The following is a 19,811-nucleotide window of genomic DNA, read 5'->3' on the forward strand; positions in this document are numbered from 1 at the left end:
CATAGTAAACAACTTAGTTTAACCTTTGCATCATGTCAGGTAAAATTCAGGCTTTCAGTTCACGACTAAATGTCTGAAAACGTCATATAAACACACACAAAGCTTACTTAGGACAACATTAACATTTATCATACTATTGACACTTCAAAGTATGACTAAGTTATCAAAACTGGGTTTAAGCCACTCATAAAAAGTTATTGCATAATTTTGAAGCTAAAACTAGTCTTACATTGCTGACTTAACGTTACAACCAATGTCATAGGGATAGGAATAGGCCTACAAGCGAATTAGAGGTACATGTCAGGCTGATTAAACAAGACTCTCAGTAATATTTTAGATATGCTAAGTCCTACTACAAAATGTGAAAAAATACGACAGAGTTCAATAAAATATAATGATTTAATACCACAGACACAGCCTTGACTATTATGGGAGTACACTTTTCATTCTACTGGGTGTCCCTGTTAATTCACCTTTCTTCAGTATTGCTGTGGCTGCATTTCAGTATGCAGTATTTTTATGCCTTGAGGGCTAGGCAGCTACCTGAGAGCTGCTCCTCTGTGCCACTTCCTTATCTGAAGGGGGAAGCTTTGGGAAAGGGGTGTGCCCTGTGAAATTCCTTTGGATTGTGAGATATTATCAACCCAGACTGCCTGGACGACTGAGTGTCAGAAAGAAGGAGAACAAATGTAAATCACTGCGGTTTTTGTTATGGAATGTAGCCTAAACTGTTGACTTTAAGTTAAAAATGGCACTAATGCAGCCTGGTCGAATATCTTAGTTGGTTTGACCTAAATGGTCCTTTGCAGGGTGATTGTCTAACTAAAACAGTTGACATCTGGTATTTTTCGTCTAATATCTTAATGTGTAATTGACCAAACTGTACTAGACAACAGTAGGTAATGGCATTTAAGTAATACAGAGAGATGGAAGAAAGTACTCATATTATTTACTTAAGTAGCAATACTACAGTGTACTTTTAAAAGTAAAAGTCCTGCATTCAAAATTGTTTAAAGGGGACCTATCATGCTAAATGCACTTTTTAATGTCTTTTATACATAAATATGTGTCCCCGGTGTGTCAGGGAACTCACAAAGTGTCAGAAAAATAAAACCCTCTCTCTTTTCCTCCGTGCGCAAATCTCTAAAAACGGGGGTACAACGGAGCTGATCCAGATTTGCCATCCGATATGACATCAGAAACATCGCTGTATCAGAAACAATTCCCGACGTGTTTTGGACGTAATAGTCTTTGTTTACATTAGCAAGCATCGCTAACACTCAGAGCTAACCTGTACTGGAGAGAGCATGTGTGTGAAGAAGCAGGAAATAAAAAGGAACTCACCTTGCGGTAAACCCTCAAGAGAGAAAGCCTTTGAGCTCCATACTGTTTCAGAAATAATCCTTGATCTAATAATCCTTGATCTAATAATCCTTGCGTTTCATCACCGCAGCATTTTAGACAGTATCTGCCAGGTCCCGCATGAGCCGGCATAAGCTCGGCCCCCTCTTATACCCAGAATCAGCACTTTTGTAACAGGAGGAGAAATAGAGGGATATGAGGCATGGCTAGAATGGGTGATCTGTTTGGTTTTTTGACCAAAACACTTCATTGACATGTTTTTAATATTTTTGTATATATATGAGACCTATGCTATTGCTTAAAAATAGCCTGATAGGTGACCTTTAAGTAAAAGTACAAAAGTTGCAGAATGACCCAGTTAAGCACCATATATTTTTAATAAATGTATTATAATTAGTGATGATTTAATGTGTTCATCACTTCAATGTTGCACTTGGTAAAGGTGTTTTCTTTTCTTAAATGACTTTATATACTACTGCTTAACTCAACCTATATTAATATACAATAATGTATTATTTGATTTTATATTTTATATTAATTATCCAAAATCTGCAAAGTTAGGAACTTCAACTGTTAAATGAATGTAGTGAAGTAAAAAGGCAGCATTTGCCTACAAAATGTAGGGGAGTAAAAGTATAAAGTAGACTAATGTGAAAATACTCAAGTAAAGTACCTGCATTTTTTACTGAAGTACAGTACGTGAGTAAAAGTACTTTGTAACATTCCCCGACTGGAATACACCTTTATAAAACTTTCTTAAATGAAAAAATAATTCCAGGACTTTTGAGTTCAGAGTCTGTTCTCTTTATCATACTGTCATTAGGAATCAACAGCAAACCCAGTACTGGGTGGAGAGGCTGACTCACACACCCCGTGTTCTCTGTTACGGTGTCTGCCTCTCATTCTCACACTATGTCACTGGACGGACTGATGAATGGTGCTTTTTGTTGCTAGCTCCTGCTGATGTTTGTAAAAGGGCAGACCGACCTGACGCTGCTCATCAGCAGCAGTGAAAACTAAAGACGATTTGATCAGGGCTGGCCTTTATGTGGAGAGAGTGAAATGAAAAGTGGTATAGGATGGTGGACAGGGATGGGGGGGGTAATCGGATTTTTGGCACACACAGATGAGTGTCATACCAAAGCGAGTTAATCACTAGTTAGGGTTGATCATTCAAATTCAGAAATTTAATTTATAATATATTAGAAAGTAGCAAACTCCTATTTAATCCCAATTTCACCTACAGTCAACAACCCAGAGAGTTTCAGTTCACTATAACACAAATTATCAAAGAGCAGCAAGATTAGATTAGAACATATTATACTGGTTTGCTTGAAAATGACTAAAACTATACATTTAGCATCAATATAGCTCTGGATAAACCTTCTTTTGATCAACAAACTCAAATACTGAACCACGTTTTGCTTGTTTAGTCTGACCATCAGAGCTGATATCAGACAGTTGGGGCAAAAATAAATATAGTGTCTTAAGTCAGACTGAAGAACTAGGGATGTCCCGATCACCTTTTTTTGCTCCCGATCCGATTCCGATCATTTGAATTTGACAATCTGGCGATACCGATTTTTCCCGATGCGATCTTTATGCAATGCATTAAGAGAAAACAAAGGTAACGGATAATGGCTGGTCATCCAACGCGATGAATTCAGCTATCTTGGCTGTTATGTTTTTGGCCTTTTCACTGTTCTGGGGCAGTTTCTCTTTCCTTTTGAAAGTCTCTGAAAGTGTCGGTTGTTTCTGTGCCGTTACCTGAGTGGCCTCTGTGTACTCGTCGTGTTGTTGATGGTGTTTGTTTCTCAGGTGGCGTATTAGATTGGTCGTGTTGAACGTAGCTCTGTTCTTTCCACCACGCGGAACCTCCGCCTTGCAAACATTGCATCTGGCTGTTACACTGCCTTCGCTTTCAATTTTATAATACTGCCAAACTCCTGACATTTTCTCTGTCCTGACTCACGAGTCCCCATGCAAGCCCCACAGCTCCGTTTTGGCACTGGCTTTGGCAAGCCAAAGTTTCCAACCCTCTCACCAACCAGCAGCTTGGCTGACCTCGCCAACCCAGACTGCTGGTTCGGCATGCACCAGCTGCACATCAATCCAGCGTTTCTCTCACTGGATGGAGAGGATTGGGCTGCCAGTGAAGCATTCCAGATGGGTGCGGTGAATGTACATGTCATTAATGTTGTGAATGACTGTGCCGAGCATGGCGTCAAACTCACCTCAGACTTTGTGGCAGCAGCCAGGAGCGAGGAGCACCTGCAGAATGTGCTGCAGGCAGTTGAGCATGACCGCTCTAAACAGCCAAATCTGCGCCACTGCAAGCGCAAGCTGGACCAGGACTAGGACTCAATGTTGTTCTTTTTGTTCTTAAAGGTCCCATGTCATGGCCATTTCTACTGATCATATTTCCATTGTTGAGGTCTACTAGAATAGATTTAAATTGTGCAATCTTGCAAAATCACATTGGTTTCTCATACAGCATCTCTGTATAGTATGTGTATTTGCCACTCTCTGTCCTAAACGGCTTGTTAGAGCTCTTGCCCCCCCCCTCCCTGTGAGCCCACTGTGCTCTGATTGGTCGGGACTTTGTGAGGCTCGTTGCGAGGCTCGTTGCGAGGCTCGTTGCTGCTCGTTGCTGCTCGCCACTGCTGCGAGGAGTGGACAGGTTTCCGTGTCGGCGATACAGCGAGAACAAGCGAAACTCATCCTGAGCACACACACACACACACACACACACACTCACAGCAGAAGTAAAAACAATAAGTGTGGCTTGATATTGAGTAAGAAAAAGGTTTATAACGCTGTGAGAATGGGTCTGTGGAGAGCATTTCTCTGCGATCCTAACTCGTCTATTACCAGCGTTCAGGGAGCTCTATGCAAGTCAATGGGACTCCCTGTTAGTTAGCCAAGGGATCCTGGTGTGTGAGGTGCTCCGCGGATTGGTCCATGGTGCACTTTGAGGGTTTTTGACTCAACAGACCGTTCACATGCATTAAAACCTTCATAACACACAAGGGGACGGGTAATAACCTGAAAAGCATGACATGCCATGGGCCCTTTAAATAAATAAATGTTGTTCTCAAAAGCAATTTCTTGCATTTTTTAAATTGCCTAGGAAAACACCCCAAACAGCCAATTTTCATATTTTTCACATGCTGTGTTCCACCTCTAAATCTCAATGAATTTTCCCCAAACTTTGCGAAAGTTATTTTTAGGTGTGTCTGAACAAAATGCAACCTCAGACAGTTTGATATGTTGAGATTTAATTTTTGCATTGCAATTTGATGTACCCTAACGTCCAGTGGAGGTGTAGGATTTATAGTTTGATAGATATTACGAAGATGATTTGAGGTCTCGCCAGGAGAACGTGTATATGGGGCAGCTTGCATGTAAAGTTAGCGTGGGTGAAAACAGTATTTCCGGTCTCAAAGTTTTCATAATAAAACCGGAAGTATTCCCCACACTGTCAAATGATTACACAGTGATATCTGCATTACTCATCCACTAAAAAACATCAGTTTATCCTTGTTAATTACACAATATTGATTAGTTTAAATTGTGAACAATGCTTTTGTGTTTTTAACCTTCGATTCGGAGAAACAAATTGTTTTTTCGGAGTTTAGACACTACACTACCCAGAATCCTCAGCTCTCGTTTGGGACTACAACATCCGCTTTGCTTGACAAACCCCGTGATTAGTCCTCAAGCTCTGTGATTGGATGTTGGAGTGGCAGTGCGACAAGGTTACGCCGAGCATCAAACAGCTCTTTGAAATGTAATGGAACCACGGCAGACTTTCCAAAACTGGACTTGGACGGGTCCAGCCCCGGCTCCTGCCCCCCCCCCCCAGAACTACACATGCTGGCTATTGTGTGTTTCGCAACATGTTCTTTGGCACGTCTCTACTGGGAATTGTAGTTTTAAAAGACGTTTTCGTATTTCCCATAATAAGAAGTTGCCAGTATTAAACTGTATACAACCCTGGAGGTTTAGGGGATACGAAACACATTGGTGTTATCACATTTTAAACATATAATTAATAAATGGGTGAAAATTGCTTTGGTCCATATCCATAATGGGCAGCATTAATATACCCACATGCCAGCTAAGGTCAGAAGAGCTTTATTTAACAGCTGGTATTATGTCTGTGACCCCTCCTGTTGTTCATTGATGAGCCTGAAACATGCACTTGTCAAGGTTCAGAGGCACATTTTGCAAATATGGCAGTCACCATAGATCATCTTAAGATAAGATAAGATATACTTTATTGATCCCAAGTTGGGAAATGTTTTTGTTAAAGCAGCATGTACTACTGTCATGGGGTGTTCTACTCCACTACAATTCAGAGGTTAACCTGGTATTTTTACTCCACTACATTTATTTTTGTTGCTTTGCAGATTCTGATTAATGATGTGAAAAATAAACAACCCTTAAATCAGACTTTCATTACACCTGAGTCAAATTCAGCCTTATTAGTTTGTCTGTTTTGCACATCCTCCTGTTAATATCTTTGGACGTCCTGCACTAAACTGTTTTATTGTAGAGATCACAACAGTATCTTCTTGATATTTTCTATTCTATATTTCTATCATTGACCCCTATTTTGTATGTAGGCTACTCTTAATATTTAAATGTTTTCATCAAATATAACTTGTTCAACAACAAAATTCAATAATGTGCTTTAACCACTAGGCGGTGCGGGTTAAAAAACCAGTGGTCTAGTTAATAAAACATAATAATATCAAACATAATATTACTAACAACTTTATTGTGAAATTAAAACAGAACGGTAAAGGAAAATACAGTTTCAGTCTCTCGATGTGAAGCTTATGCATTGTACCATGAACCTCTATAGACCTGTAACAGTCAACTGCATCAGGAGTTGGAAAGGTAGTAAATAATATCTTTAAAAACTACAAAAAAATCCCTTTCTATCAGCTGTGCACCGTTATGGTGTAAATACAGCCTATCTACCAATTGGATCAAATATAAAAGTCAGCCGAATTAGTGTTGATATTGCAAGGAGACGTATTGTGTGAAAATAAATGGAAGATGTTGTTTAATTGCTAATATATTTATGATCCACGTCACGTATTCAGTTTTGGCAGCATTTCCTACAGTTTGTCAAAAGGTCTTCTGATCAGGGCTCTATAAATAAATATCTACGGCAGATATGTAATATGTAATGCAGCCGAACCGTGTATTACAATGCCGTTATGTGATGACTTCCAAAGAGAAAAGCAAGAACACTCGGAATAAAGTATTATTTTTTATTTTTTTTATTTTTCCGATTTCATATCGGATAAACACCATATCCCGACGTGCATTGCGGCTATCAAAACCTCTGAAAAAAGAAATGTGTCTCTCAGAATCGAAAGAGAAAAACCTATGGGAAAAACACAAAACCATTGTACACAATTTAAACCAATAGATGTCGTATAATTAACAAGGATAAACTGATGTTTTTTAGTGGATGAGTACTGCAGATATCACTGTTAAATCATTTGATCATTGGTTTTATTATGAAAACGTCGAGACCGGAAATACTGTTTTCAACCCGTGACTTTACATGGAGGCTGCCGCATACCTCAAATCATCTTCGTAATATCTATCAAACTATAGATCCTACATATCGACTGGACGTGGATTCTAAAAGTACAATATACACTTCTCGCTTGAAATCTAATCAAAAAGCGTTTTAATGGCCAAACTATCCTACAATTTAGGATTCTACACAGAGGGTTATTTGTGAATAAACGACCATCTGTAACGTTAGCATTCAACGGGAGCACTAGAGGCCGAAAACTTTAAAACGTAATTATAGGAAGTATTAAGCGCTTGAACAAACAACATATTTGGTCGTAATAAGGGCTTGAACAATCGACCCATTTGGTCGTATGAGTTGGAGGACTTGTTATTCCAGAGATAAAAGCAACACATTCTAACAATTGAGAATCGTAAATTAGCATCTGCTTAGCATTTTTGATTAAATTAACTCGACAATTTATCTGAAGCTTTTATCCAATAGTTACAGTAATTACATCTAAGCATGAATATACAAACTCTAAAAAACAATAATCCTGCAAGTAGCTTTAAAAAGCCAAGCTATAGTTCATTTTGTATTGGCCTATGTGCAGTTGAACAGGTGGAAGTGATTGTCTCAGCTCCACTCTTGGACTAGTAGGTCTTCACAACAAAAAATATGTTATGAGAAAGCTGTTGTTCAAATCCACAATGATTAGTTTTCTAGTTGAAATCCCATGTGCTCCTAGGCGCATCCATGAAAACATTTTGACCCATGGATGTTTAACATTTCACAAATGTATAGCTAATAAAAGAGATCACTGCAGGATATTAATAGAGTGTTAGAGCAGCCAGACATTATATGGGACGTGTCGCAGGTTATTACTGTAAAGTAATTAGTCCTCTGTGGGAACTCCTTGATTTCATATGAGTGAGTTGGACGCAGGGAGAAGTCCATGTGTTTCTGATCAGCCTGCACGCTGCTTCCTGCTCTAATGTTTTCATCCTCTTCATGACCTCATCATGTTTCTGGGCTCAGCATTATGTCACCAAGGGCGGGCCCACGCTCTCATACTCATTTATACTCACCCTCACTTGTTGTTTCTATATTTTACTCTACCAACTTTTTTTTCTTGGCGCCTTTTTTTCTGTCTCTCTTCCCTCACCTCCTCTCCCTCTCATGCTCTACACGTCACGTCACTTGTTAGACACTTTTATCCAAAGCGACTAACATACTCAATACTGTGGGCAATCCCCAGGAGCAATGTGGGGTGAAGTGTCTCAGGGACACAACGACATACTGACTGCAGTGGGGTTTGAACCTTTGAACCCCCCTCTTTTCCCCCATCTGTCCCCGGATGTTCCCACCACTGTCAAAGTGGGGGAAAAAACAGCATCACTGTAAATCCACCAGACCTTTTGATCAAAGTAAAGACAGCCACAGTAGTGCAGGAAGACTCAACCATCTACAGAGACAAATTGTGTTTTATCTGAATGTTTTGCTTAAAAAAGAAGAATATCCCGCTATTCCAGGGGTTATATGATGCAACATGTACTATTGACTGTAGACCAGCGGTGTCAAACTCAATTTCATCGCGGGCCACATTCGCATAAAGGTTGCACTCAAAGGGTCGGTTGTAACTATATAAATGTATAATATATATATAAAATAATGTATTATATATTACATTATTGCCTCTGATTATTATCGGATAGGATAATAATTTAGTAATTAACTACGTCTGAAAGCAGAAGTCCAGGGCAAATAATTGCAAGTCTCTTCAGTGCGCATGTCACAAAATGAGATGCATTGTGGGACATGTAGTTTATGGGCAACCTGCTTCTGTAATGCGGCATGTAACCGTATTATATTGTTGCAAGCTCTTGCGGGGCCACATAAAATGAAGTCGCGGGCCGGATTTGGCCCCCGGGCCTTGACTTTGACACCCCTGCTGTAGACTATACTTTTCACGCAGTGCTCTTGCCTACCAAACAGCTCATAAACATGTGGTGTCTTCTTTTCTGTGACGTACATCTTAAATGTTATGGTTTGTAAAACACAGTGGAAACATGGAACCAGGGCCTTATGGAGTGTTACAGTTCAGGTTTAGCGAAACTTCATGTTTTTTTATGTTGTGGAAAACAGCTTTAGGTCTATCATTGCTTACATGTTGATTTGTACAGAAGTAAAACAGCCAAAATGTAAAGAAATCAGGGTAGCATGTACAGTATTTCCCAAATGTGTGCCACTTCATTATGCAAATCAAAATGAACAAAGCTTTTGCAAATATTCTAATTACTCACGTTTACCAACAAGTATTTGTAAACCAGAGCATTTTAAGGTATTCTCATGTCTTTCTCTGATAGCATCATTTTTCTGAAGAACCTTTTATAAAGAGATTTTTGGAAAAGACAATTTCCCCGTCCTGGCAAAGAACATAACTTAAATTGATCTTAATTTTCAATCATCTCTACAAAAGCTAGAATGATTTCCCTGCGACTCACAGTCGTGTTTGAGAGGATCTCTCTGATACTACTACCAGAGTTAATGTTATACACAGCGTTTCCGCCAGGGGGCGTCTTGCCGTTATTTGACGCCCTTATTCAGCTCGGGACGCCCTGAACTCGAGCCGAGGGCGTCCAAAAATATTAATAATTCGAGAGAAGATCGAGAGTTTTTATTGCTTGAAATAACGAAAAGGAAAAAGGACAAGGACATCCCTCTGTTGGAGGGGCAAAGGAGTCTGGAGGGATTATTTTCGGAGTATTGAAGATCGTTTCCACGACATCGGTGGTGCCTGCTACAGGACAACACGGTACGTGTGCGATTTGGACGCGATGAGCGGGGAGGTTTTAGTGGAGCACGCGCGTGAGCTGCGAGCGCCAGAGCCTCGCAGTGGCGAAACTGAGGCTCCGTGGTAAACTGTGGTAACATGAAGAGCTGTTTGGGAGCCGAAACAGCCGGCGCTTTAAGAGAGCCGAGCCAAATGATCCGGCTCACTAACGTAATAAAGACAGTATCTATAAGGGACGGCTCAAGTCAAAATTCAGTCTGTTAAGGGTACCCACTATTTATGTTTTTTGTCTTTGATAAATAACTGACATTTATTTATGTTATTCTGCATTGTTGTTGTTTTAAAACTGTGCCAAGGATCAAGAAAGACTGACCTACTGTAACCTCCAGTGAGCTTCAATGAATACACTGCAATAACTAATGCTTCCACTTATGAAACTGAATACTGTACAAGTAGGTTGTTTTTGTATACTCAGGTTAATCATAGACATGCCCCCATTGTGAGGCACCCATAAGCACCAAATGATCTGCACCTTAATGAAGCCCTTGGCTAGAATAAGAGGTCTGGCGTTCAGCTCTGTTTCTGGTTAAGCAGGAGTGAAACGGGGCTTCAGGCCATAGACTCTCTACTCTGAAGCTCTTGCACCCATTGTGTAATATGTTGTAATGTGACCCAGCTGCAGTGTTAATCGTCTCCTCTTCCCCTGTCTGTTGCAGAGAGTGTGCGGGAGGCGGTGGGTCGCAGGGTGAAGCTGACCCTGAGGCGCAAAGTCCAGCTGGAGGTCAAAGGTGACAAGGTGGAGAACAGAGTGCTGGTAAGTGACAGCTGCTCAGTTTTCTAAATACTGCAAATACAGTGAGAATTTCCATCCTCCTGATCTTTACAAAAGTACTTTTCCGTACAACGAAAAGGCATTGTTAATAATATCTGGCTGGTAAGTCACTAAGCAGATGATTCAGTACAGTAGTTTACGTCATTGCACAAGGATTCGTGGGAAAATTGAAAGGAATTGAATGGATTTTTTTACAACATGGGACCTTTAATTCAAACGATGATGTTTTGTTTTTTAACATGACAAAGCTGTTTCTTTGCTTTTTTGTTTTGTTTTCTTGAGAATGCAGTTTAGTTGTATGGAAACCTAATTTTGTAGGACACCGGGTTCATTTGATTATATATGTTTGTCTTTCTGGTTTATGGTCCTAAAATGTTTAAATAATGAGGTTTGGCATTGAAATGCTTGGAGTGAACGCCACAGATTGTATTTGAACTCCACTCAAAGGATTGTAGGTCGGCACAGAAAAAGAAGCCTGTTTAGGGAACTGCCTTAGAATTATATAGGGTTATTAAAGGTCACTACTACTGTTTTAGGTCCTTAGCCCTGAATAGTAGCAGCCCAGCTTCTATAGAAAAGTTGTCCGGCTGCTGGATTTATTACATGAATGAATAATTTTACTGCTCCTTAAAGATAAAAAAACGACTCTGCACTGGCGTGGGTGTGTTGCTACAGTTGAGAATATAAAATATGAACCAGGAAGTGGAGGATTATCAGACACTCAGACACTACAGACCATAATATGCTTCGCTGAGACAGATTTTATTACCCTAACAAGTTATCACTGCAGCAGTAATTCGTTTTCAGTCCCTCCGCAAGCACAGTTTTACGCTGCAGGTCTTAAAGTCAGAATGTGTCCTATGCTGTACGCACTGTAAAAACCCTAGACAAATGTGTCATTTGTGATATTGGGATATAAATTGTATATACAATTTGATTGACTGACTGATAGATAGCTAGCACAGTTATCGTGCATGGTAGCAAATCATCAGACTGCTCACAACAATTAACAAAGGGCTCCCGTTTGTGTATCAAATCTGGCGATCCATACTCAGCTTTTTGAACGTTATGAGTGCACAATCTAATAATCATATTGCATTTTGTATTGGGATGCACCCAAATGAACACATTTGAAGTACAGTAATATGCTTATTGAGATCAGCATAGACTGATTTAGTTGTTCAGTTCTGATGTGTTGCCTGTATCTTCTGTTGTTGCTGAGCTAAGCACTGAGTCTTTAGTCCACCCGCAGAACGGCTGCATGTGGTTGTTAAATATTTTTGAATGACTGGCTTCTGGAGCTCAGTCTGAGAGAGCTGCTGCTGCTGTGGTGAGTCATTATCTGATGGCCAGTGTCTGTCTGTGGATGTCAGACCAGTGCTTCCTTGTTTCCCACTGATGCTGTTTGTATACAAAGTATGATCAGCATATTCACTGTCTTTTTTTATAAACATGTGGAACCCTCCTGGAGCTGTTTGCTCCCATTCAGCCACAAAAGCCACTAATTCATCCCAAAGGCAACACCTTGGTGGAGTTGAGTTCAAGGCTCTTTGCAGAACACATTGAAAAAACTGAAACATTGACCTTAATGAATTGTAATATGTCAACCGATTTCACACACCTGTATTTGTTAAGTTTAAACTAATAATCTTATGTTTAAATAGGTTTCACTATTATTGCTCAACTAACCAAATACAGGGTAATGTGAAATCTGTTGACATATTACAATTAATTAAAGTCAACATTTCAGTTTTTTCAGTGCAGTCAAGCTCTGAAACTCCCAACTAAGAAAACCATTCTTCCTGCATGAGGGCTTCATGTTGGAACAGGAAAGAGCATTCCCCAAACTGTTGCGGCAAAGTTGAAAACTGTCTAAAATATAATGAGACTTCCCATGGTAGGAAATAGGAAGTCCAGGCAAAACCCTAGATAACAGCCCCAGATCATAGCCAGCAGCACTGGTATTGTTTCCAGCTCGTGAGTGTGTGTGTGTCATCATGGCACATGGTTCTCCTGGAGACTCCTCCTGTAGCAGGAACGACCACAGAGAAGGATCTGAATACCTTTCAAGGTGTTTGTATTTTCGCCTGTCTATGGACTGATGTTTTACTGCGATAGCGTTGCAACCCTACAAGATAAAGCTCCAAAACTTTTCAGATGTCAAGTTGCAGTAGTGGAAAGTACATTTACTCAAGTAGTGTTCTTAAGTCATTTTTGACATATTTGTACTTTACCTGAGTATTTCCATAGATTGCTACTTTATACTTTTACTCCTCTACATTTCAGTGGCAAATAGTATTATTTTTACTCCACTACAATTATTTTGACACTCAGTTACTTTGTACACATGAGATGCTTATATGTTAGATTGCAGTCCTGCACTTCTAATCTACACAGTGGAGTACTTTTACTTTTGATACTTGAAGTACATTTAGAATTATTCCTACTTTATATTATTATAAAATTGGCCATTGTGCAGAATGAGTACATTTGAGTATATTTTCTCTTTTGTACCTAGGGTCTGAATACTCCTCCCAACAGTGTCTATGAGATCAAAGTGAAGGGCAGGTTCGACATAAGTGCTGTACATCAAGGAAGCGAGAAGTAGGGGGGGGTACCACACACACACACACACACACACACACACACACACACACACACACACACACACACACACACACACACACACACACACACACACACACACACACACACACACACACACACACACACACTTCACATACATTATTGGCCCAAATTGGCCTTGTGGCTGGTCTTTTTCCCATTATAACATTGTCTGCTGCAAAGTAGTTTACTGACAAGGTTTTCTTTTTACAATCTAGACGCTCCCAAATCAGTTTCCGTTGGGCAACATTTCCGGATACTGCTGCAGCTGCATACTAAGTGATCTGTTATCTGTGAATCATGGACGACATATTGAGTTCAACTTTTTATCTAAATGTGGTTTGATCCCGTCATTATTCAAGGTTGCAATAAAGTTTCAGTATGATAGATTTAATGCCGAGGCACAAAGTTAGGAAAGAGGCGGGTGTTTCTGAGCCAGGATCTCTGGTTTCATGTACCTGTATGGGAACTCACCTCTCTGTGTGAGCGTGTGAATCTCCAAACGAAAGCCTTATGGATGTTCTGATTTAACCTAAGCACGCTGGTACACTCAACCTTCCTGTCAACCAAGGAAGTGCTTGGAAACACGTTTTCTGTCTCGTATTTTTCATATTTATTTTCCTTTGACCACATACCACTGCAGTCGGCTCTTGTCAGGACTTGACTCAAGCAACCCACTCACAGCCACAGGGTGTTGGGACACACATGGACACACACACTGGAGCACACACACACACCACATTCCACAGCTGTACACCAGCAGATTAAGAACTAAATGCAAAACTGAATGTTTCATGCTGATGTCTGGCAGATTTGCTTCAATTGTTTAAAGAAATTCAATACAGATTGTTTCCTGAACCACGTCATAAGAAAAATAAACCATAAATCTGAAAGAGGAAGGCAAACTGCTGAAAATGAAAGTTTCCGTGAGCCAAAATGAAAAGCAAACACAGCTGAGACCTCTTCAAAGTTTAATATAAGGATAATATGAGGAATAGGGATTTATCATAACAGGGCCCTTTTGCTATCATTTTGTAGCCTAAATGTTAATCTAATTCCACTGCAGGACCTCGCACGGCTTAGCACGGCTTAGTTAGGCCTTGGTAGGCCAGGCTCACTTTAAGCTGCGTTTCCATTACAGTTTAGTAACTGGGGTAGTTACTATAGTAACGCAGTGTAGGCGGGGCGATCGGCTGTTCGGCGGGCGGAGCGACGCTGTGTAAAACTGCTGTGACGTCATCTTCAATGCGAACCACAAAACCAAAACATCCGCCGTTAGCTGTTAGCACTCAGAGCTCACAGCTCCTCATATCTGTTTAGAAAATAGACAAAAGTTAAACAAATACAAACCACAGACTGCCTGTGTCATGGTGAATACAGTCGCTGCTTTATTTATGTCTGTATAGGCCGTTGTTGTGAGTGTGGACTGAGCATATATAACGTTAGCTTAGCCCAGTGGTTCTCAAACTTTTTCTGTAAGGCCCCCCCTTTGGAGAAAAAAAAAAGTCAACACAAATAGTCACGTAATGGGCCAAGTTAACATTTATTAAAATACAACAATATGAACGTGAGCATTCCTTTCAAAACAATAAAAAAATCGCTTTGCTAGAACAGTGATAAGAAAACAATGCTCCATAAGTCTGTGTGCTCAAAAAGATAAATACATAATACAATTGTTTAGTTTTGTAGTCTTTAGTTCACTGAGCCTCTCAGTCTGACAGGAAAGGACTCTCCTCCACCTTGTTGAAAAAGCTCCTTATATCCGTTAGCGTAGCTCGCTAGCACCAGAAGCTAACAACAACAACGATCTCCGGTACCGGTGTACCGGCTCTCTCTCTCGCTCGCACACAAAATGGCTCGTTCCACACACACACAGAGCCGAGCTTGAATGAAATACAGAGACCCAGACGTACTTGTACTGTACTGTATCATATTATTTTCGAATCAATCATTTTCCAAATTATGATTTTTCTTTTCTTTCTCTCTCTTTTTTTTTTAATCATATCCATTTTTCTTCTTGGTCTCTCGCACCCCCCCCCCCCCCCCCCTGTCATGCCTCTGCGCCCCCCACTGCGCCTTATACCAACTTTTCTATGCAACTTTTTTGTCATACAAAAAGCAACAAATGCAGCCTACTAGCTGCAATGATCAGTTTAATTATTGTTTTATCTGATATCTGATTATAAACTAATCATTAGGTCATCAAAACTCAGAAAGTAGTGAAAAATACTCATCACACATATTTCCAAAGCTCAATTTGTATTTAAATATAAATAAATAATACAATAATGCAAATGTTCACGTCTTAGTAACTGGAACCAATGTAAAATCTTTAAAATTCTTGCAAATAAATGAACAGAAGGGACCGACTTGTGGTTTCCCTAACCTTAATGGACAACTTTAGAGAAGAGCAAATAAAATATCACTTGATATAACATTTTGGTCAAATATAAACACTGTTAAATAACTCCAAATGGAAAGTGATCCTGTTGCGTATCTGCCAAGGCGTTTTGGGGAGGTATTTTCTGTGTTGGAGTTTTACTCGCTACAGGGTGCACTTTGAGGGTTTGTGACTCTGCAGACCGTTTACATGCATACAAACTTTCATAACACACAAGGGGACGGGTAATAACCGGAAAAGCATAACATGGGACCTTTAATGATATATCCATAAAATGACTTGTTTCTAGTTTAGTTTTCATATTTTTTCTCAAAGGTTGTAGGAGCCATTTTATGGGTGTTGTTGGTGTCTCAGTTTATTTGATTTATATGTATAGTGCAATACTATTTTTGAACACTTGGTGGTGGGGTTTAGCTGCACCGGGTGACTGTAGGTCTGTACCCGAATATTCGAATATTCGTTCGTTGGCCAACTATTCGGGTTTCAATTTCATTATTCGGATATTCGTTTTTTAATTTTTTTTCCAAAAAATATTTGTTTTCCCCTAAATGTATGCTATCAATAAAGGCGAATTGCCATATTCTTATACTATATTTATACTTTTTAATTGCACTGTTAAAATGCGGAAATATATACAATATCAGCCTGTGCTCACTGACATCGCGTTCACTCAGTCACAGACGCAAACGGCACGCTTCACCTCGCTTCACCTCGTTTCACACACCTGAACACAAAATGCCGAAGACTTCAGCTGTGTGGGACCATTTTAAATTGGACGACGGTAAGAAGAAGGCAGTGTGCCAAATATGCGACAAGAAACTGGCCGGTGGCACAACAACTCTGAAAAGTCACCGGATGCTGTAAGTACTAGCCTAGCTTAGCTTAGCTGTTGTCAAGTTGCCATGATGAAGCTGCTTTATCCGCCGTTTAAACAGTAACGTTACACATGATAAAATCGTGCACTTACTTTGCTTGGAAAATAGTTGCAAGCAAGCAACCGAATTGTTTTTTTATATTAGTTTTTCAATTGTATCCGAATAGTGAAAATAATAGGAGCAATGTGGGAACATCTGGGGCTAAGGCAATTATTGGCATACAGTTCGTTCATTTATTTTTCGTTCTTCATTTATTTAAATACTGTTTACTGTATCGGTAACAAGTGTTACACTGTTAGGCCGACTGTTACGGCTATGTTATTAAAAGTATTGTTGTTAACAGAAATATGTGTTTTGTATCTTCAGGTTATAAAACGTTATAGACGGAATTTGGAACCAGATTTGGTCCCCGGGCGCTGCGCAGCGGCTGGGTTAAATGCAGAGGACACATTTCGTTTTAATGTATGCGAGTACTGAGACAATAAATACATATAAATCGTAATAGTATGCTCTTTCTGCGCTTCTGCTTAACAGCGTGTTGTCAGGTGTCTCGGAGCGTGTTATGAAAAAATGTTGAAAAAAAATTGTTTTATTAAAAAAACTAAAAAAACTCTCCCCAGCGAATATTCGAATATTCGCTGTTGATTACTACCGAATATCCGGAGCCCGAAAAATGGTATTCGGGACAGCCCGGCGGGTGTATACAAGTGGTCATAGGTGACAGGAGAGGAGGACACAGGAGGAAGAGCACACCGATTCCACCAGCCCGGCAGATGCTCACCACAACTATTGACACAGTATACTTAAACCTTGGTATGTAAAGCAAAATAAACATAATTCTAAACTGCAGCAAAAGACAGGAAATTCATCCGTTTGTGTCTGCGTCTGGATCACTCCAAACCCTCCTGTGAAGTAATATAGGACATTGGAACATCAAAAATTGCCATTACAAAAGTATTACTAGAACATCTCATACCAGAACACATGGTGCAGTTGAATTATTAGCTAATGCAGAGTCAAAGCTGTAGCCTATGTTCTGTGTGGTGTTCTTATGTACATGTGTTTCTGTCTATGCAGCTGCATAACATAAATGTCGCACAGCAAGATCCCATTGTTTGATTGAGATTTAACACATTTATTAAATCAATGTTTTGTGTCAATTACTATAGCTAAACTTCTGTCTTTACAAACCCACAGTGTTATCCTTACATCGTCTGAGTCATGAAACTGTGCAGTACATCAAACACTTCTAGCAGTACATCCTGGTCCAGATGTATCACTGGGACCCATCTGTTTTCAGTTATGTAGTCTGCGTATGTGGACTCATTCACCTGCTCACTCACACGAATCAACCTGCTGCTACATCTGTAAAACACCTGAACCAGGATGTTTGAATATGTTATTACTGAGAGCAGGTTGTTCAGATGCTCTGGCATCCCCTCAGTCACGGAGGACATAGCCTTCGACCTTTAGCAAATGTGACCTGGAGGGACCTTACAGGGTAACTGTTCATTGAGTGGTGCAGGAATGAGTCCCTGAACCTAAAAATGAGTTAGCTGTTTACAACTTTTGGTTCAATCATCTCAAAGCCTTTTTTTAACATGTTTTTGGTTAGATGCCTGAAATAAGATCTGTGGTAAACACAAGCTAAAGAGATTTTCACATTTTGTTCAACAGCATCAAATGTGTCAGAGCCTTCTTGTGTTTAAATAACAGAAGTTGCTAACAAGTGACTAAGTGGGACGACTAAATGCCATCACGCCGAACATTAGCCGCCTTTAGCTTAGCGTCAGTGACATTTTGCGAGCGTGGTGTAGTTAGTTTTTTACTTCTGGCTATTATATTTACATTCTTACAGCACCACTCTATTACACCTGGATCTATTTGTCTCTTTCTCAACATTTCATTTCAGTGAAAATGTGCTGACTAGCGCCTTTTTAAAACCATAACACAACACTCATGCACTTGTGATTAAAAGAAAGGTTACTACTTTGGTCAGTTGGAAACACAGTGGCATCGGCTGAGCCAGCGGCCTCAATGTGAGCTCACTGTGTGCCAGCACAGAAGTTGAACACATGGTGAAAGATAATATATGGTATTATCCCTCTCAGTGAAAAATCCTCTCCTGAGGCCAAGCTGCCAGCTTCTTTTCCAGTGAAGCTATTTCATTTCATTTAACCTTCACATGTGAGACCTTTTACCGTATCAGTCTCATGAACAATTCATGTATTTATTTAATCGTAGATCTACAACGTGTGACATGATTGTGTTTAATGATTTACTAAAGTGTGTATTATTTTAGATGTTTGTCGTGAATTTCTGAAGCTCTAAAAATGGAAGGTGTATTGATGGTTTTAATGCAGCAGTTTCTGCATTGGAGAACATAAAGTAACTTTAACCATGAAACTCTTTCAAGGCAGTACAAATATGACTAAATATGTCTGTGAACAAAGTTTTTTCGAAGAATGTAACAACACGAAACGGCACCCACATCATCAAACACTTACTATGTCTATAAATGTGATCAATAAATTGTTGATGATTAAGATTGTTTAATATTCATGACTACAGGAACAGTTTTGGGTAAAGTATCCTTCCCACGGACACTTTGTCTTGTTGGCTGCAGGAACTGGGAATCAAAACACTTACCCTTTAGTTGGTAGTGGCCCTTTTAACCCCCTAAGACAAAGCTGCCTACAAACAAAATACCATTTTTTTAAAAATTCTGTTATCTCTGATCCTTCTGTCTGTCTCTGTCTAATATGTGTCCTTCTCTGTCCTCAGGCCCTGGCCTCACATCGAGCCTATCTGCTGACAGCACGGGTCCCTTCCAAGGTCAGTAGATCTCTGAAGTAAATCATCTTTCTGAGTATGTCCTACTTCCAACCTTCGCTTTCCTCTCTACATCTGATCTTCATCTTCATTCTTTCCCTTCTTCTCATCCAATTCAAGTTGTTATCTATATTTGTATACTTCTTCCTCATACTCTTTAAGAATGTTTGTCATTTGTTCCTGACAGACATGCTGCTGCTTGTTCATCCAGAGTCAAGTTGTGGGTTTTTTTCAAGTGTGAGCACTTTCAGTAACTTAAACTCTGTCAAATAACACACATTGTCCTTCTTGGTGCCCAGAGGAAGAATGCCACTGAATTTGGGGACCTTTCTATACAGGCTTATACTTCATGTCTATGTTTGTCATTATTGTACTTAAAAAAAAAAAGATATCATATGAATGTATTTTTCCACAAACAGAGGAATGTGTGAACAAACTCAGAGAGAACACACCTAACAGTGCTTTTGTTCCACTTTTTAGTTTTTGTTTACTTTTCCAAAAAAGTGGTAAAAAGGCCCAACTTATCATAGTCAGTTGCTGGGTAAATAATG

The 19,811-nt window shown here is 39.8% G+C and overlaps 1 protein-coding gene across 1 annotated transcript in view; it reads left to right on the plus strand.

Annotated features, from left to right (window-relative positions):
• Positions 1-19,811, plus strand: part of LOC117553713 (F-actin-uncapping protein LRRC16A-like) — a 65,925-nt gene that overhangs the window by 453 nt on the left and 45,661 nt on the right. Inside the window, 2 exon segments of the mRNA XM_034227759.1 lie at positions 10,412-10,509; positions 19,213-19,263. Coding sequence (XP_034083650.1) covers positions 10,412-10,509; positions 19,213-19,263 — 149 coding nt within the window.

The sequence above is a fragment of the Gymnodraco acuticeps genome, unplaced genomic scaffold, assembly GCF_902827175.1.
Source record: "Gymnodraco acuticeps unplaced genomic scaffold, fGymAcu1.1, whole genome shotgun sequence".
Taxonomy (NCBI): Eukaryota; Metazoa; Chordata; class Actinopteri; order Perciformes; family Bathydraconidae; genus Gymnodraco; species Gymnodraco acuticeps.